Source organism: Populus euphratica, unplaced genomic scaffold, assembly GCF_000495115.2.
Source record: "Populus euphratica unplaced genomic scaffold, PopEup_1.0 scaffold344.1, whole genome shotgun sequence".
In the NCBI taxonomy this organism is placed as follows: domain Eukaryota; kingdom Viridiplantae; phylum Streptophyta; class Magnoliopsida; order Malpighiales; family Salicaceae; genus Populus; species Populus euphratica.
In genome coordinates, this window is record NW_011500233.1 from 59,983 (window position 1) to 62,774 (window position 2,792).

General features: G+C 31.2%; 1 protein-coding gene across 1 annotated transcript; it reads left to right on the forward strand.

The window, feature by feature from the left end:
• Positions 1 to 1,429: 1,429 nt before the first annotated feature.
• LOC105112465 (probable carboxylesterase 12) lies at positions 1,430 to 2,483 on the forward strand. The gene has a single exon (XM_011008168.1). It carries the CDS (start codon positions 1,474 to 1,476, stop codon positions 2,443 to 2,445), a length of 972 nt encoding a protein of 323 aa, XP_011006470.1. The 5' UTR covers positions 1,430 to 1,473; the 3' UTR covers positions 2,446 to 2,483.
• Positions 2,484 to 2,792: the final 309 nt, after the last annotated feature.

Consider the following 2,792-nt stretch of genomic DNA (forward strand, 5'->3'; position numbering starts at 1 on the left):
CATTTCAATTCCTTTTCTCTTATTTGTAATTTTTTTTATTTATATTGATTGTTTCTTATTAGATTTTATTTTTTATTTCATCTTTCATCATTTGATTTTTGAAATTTGTTTTCAAATTTGATGCTCATTCTTTAAATTGTTATTTATTTTATTTTGAATTGTTTTCTTGATTAATTTGGCTTTTAACAATTTCACCCCATATATTTTTTTTCATTCAATTTTTGTGTCAAATTTGATTTTTTTTTAGTCACTATTTTAAAATCATTTTCTTGATGGATTGGGTTTTTACAATTTCATTCCTAAATATTTTATTTCATTTAATTTTTATGTCAGATTTAGTTTTAATTTTTTTACTCCAATTTTTTTGCATGGATTTTTTATTGATTTTTTTCTCAATTTCATCTCTCGATGTCAAATTTAGTCCTAATCATTTTCTCAATTTTTTAAGGATAATTTTGATTTTTTTTTCAAATTTTATCTTTATTTGGTTTTTTCTTGTTAGATTTTAAGCTCATTTTTTCACTACTTCTTTTTTTTATAAGTTTTTTTATTAGTAGTTTTTCAACGATTCTATCATTTAAAATTAAATTAAGTGACATTTAAACTTTTTAATTGAACTTGAGTCTATGATTTAAGAAGTTATAGGCTTTTTTATATTATATGAGATTTAGGAAATTCACATAGGATTGCTTTGTTTTTCCCCTTTGTTTTAAAGTTGATGTTTTTTTTTTTTAAGGTTGACACCTTTTATTATGGTTTTCCTTCAATTAGATTAGTATCGAGTTGTTTATAATCCAGATAGGCTTGAACATAGTTCTTTCTATTTTTTTCTCATTATTTATTGGTCAATTTGTTTATTATTATTGTGTTTTTTTTCATATTATTATTGTGTTTTTTTTCTCATTATTTATTGGTCAATTTAACCAATAACTATGAACTTGATTTTTTTTAATATTTATTATTTTTTATATAAAAAAATTATTGTTCCACCTGTAACAAAGCACGAGCAACATGTTTAGTTAAAAGTTACTTTTCAAAATGGAAGTGATAAACATGAAACCAAATTTTTTGTTTTGTTTAACCAAACAAAAATAAATGTAATAATTATTTTCTTTTCTTTTCGGTTTATATTTCAAACTACGAAAATTCTTATATTTTGTCCTTGAATTATAGTATATTTTGATTAACACTAATCCTAATACTATGAATTTTTATGAATTTTATTACAAGATAATATTAGCGAAGTTATTAATAGTGATGATTATTCATGTTATTTTATTGTTATTTTTGTAATAATATTTAGTTTTTTTATAGCAGTTATTTTTTAAAGTATTTTTATTTATAAAAATATTAAAATAATTTTTTTTGAATGTCTGATATCTTTCACCACTGTCTATAAAAGACCCTCGATCCTTTTTCGTGCCCTAACCTTCTCCTTTCTTGTACAACAGAAACGAGAAAAAAAAAACCACCATGTTTTCATTCGACATGGATGCAGCCGGGCATGATGCTGCTCTAGATCTGTCTCCCTATATCATCGTATATAAAGATGGAAGCATAGAGAGGCTTGTTGGCAACGAAATCGTCCCTCCTTCCTTGGATCCCAAATCCAGTGTCCTATCTAAAGATGCTGTCTATTCAGAAGAAGCAAAACTATCATCTAGACTTTACCTCCCACCAGGCGTGGATCCTGACAAGAAGCTCCCCCTCTTGATTTACTTTCATGGGGGAGGCTTTTGCGTAGGGAGTGCCTTCTCGCCTGCCTACCATAATTTCCTTAATATCTTGGTCGCGGAGGGTAAAGTCATAGCTGTCTCGGTTGATTACAGGAAAGTCCCAGAACATCCAATCCCTGTTCCATATGATGATTCATGGACTGCCATGAAATGGGTTGCATCTCATGTTAATGGAGATGGCCCTGAAAAGTGGCTAAATAACCATGCTGATTTCGGGAAGGTGTATATGGCTGGAGATAGCGCCGGTGGTAACATAGCACACCACATGGCGATGAGATATGGTCAAGAGGGGTTATTTGGTGTAAATGTTGAAGGTGTTGTCTTGATACATCCTTATTTCTGGGGCAAAGAACCAATTGGAAATGAAGTTCATGAATTAGAAAGAGTGTTGAAAGGGATTGTTGCTACATGGCACCTTGCATGTCCTACGACAAGTGGGTGTGATGACCCTTTAATCAATCCCACCTCAGATCCAAAACTGGCCAGTATGGGGTGCTCCAGGGTTCTTGTTGCTGTCGCCGAGAAAGATTTGCTGAGGGACAGAGGCTTGTTATATTGCGAGACTCTGAAGAAAAGTGGATGGGGTGGCATAGTTGAAACCATGGAGGCTGAAGGAGAGGGGCACGTCTTTCATTTGTTCAATCCAACCTGCGGCAATGCTGTGGCTATGCTTAAAAGGACTGCTGCTTTCATATCTGGGCACAACTGAATATGATTATCCTCTCTTATCTCCTTTGTTTGCTGTATATATGTTGCTAATTGTCGTAATAACTCTTAAAAAGACTGCTGCTTTCATATCTGGGCATAACTGAATATGTTTATCCTCTCTTATCTCCTTTCTTTGCTGTATTTATGTAGCTAATTGTTGTAATAAATCCAAGAGTATTTTCGAATACTTCTTTGAGTTCTTTCCTCCATTTTTTTTTTCTCTCTTTTTCTTTAGCCACTTTTAGGCTGGAACTTACATAAAAAGCAACGATCTTTCTTCCTTTTCCAGAGTCACCAAGGAAGCCCTTGATAGTATAAATTAAATCTAAATTATGAAAAGAATAATCT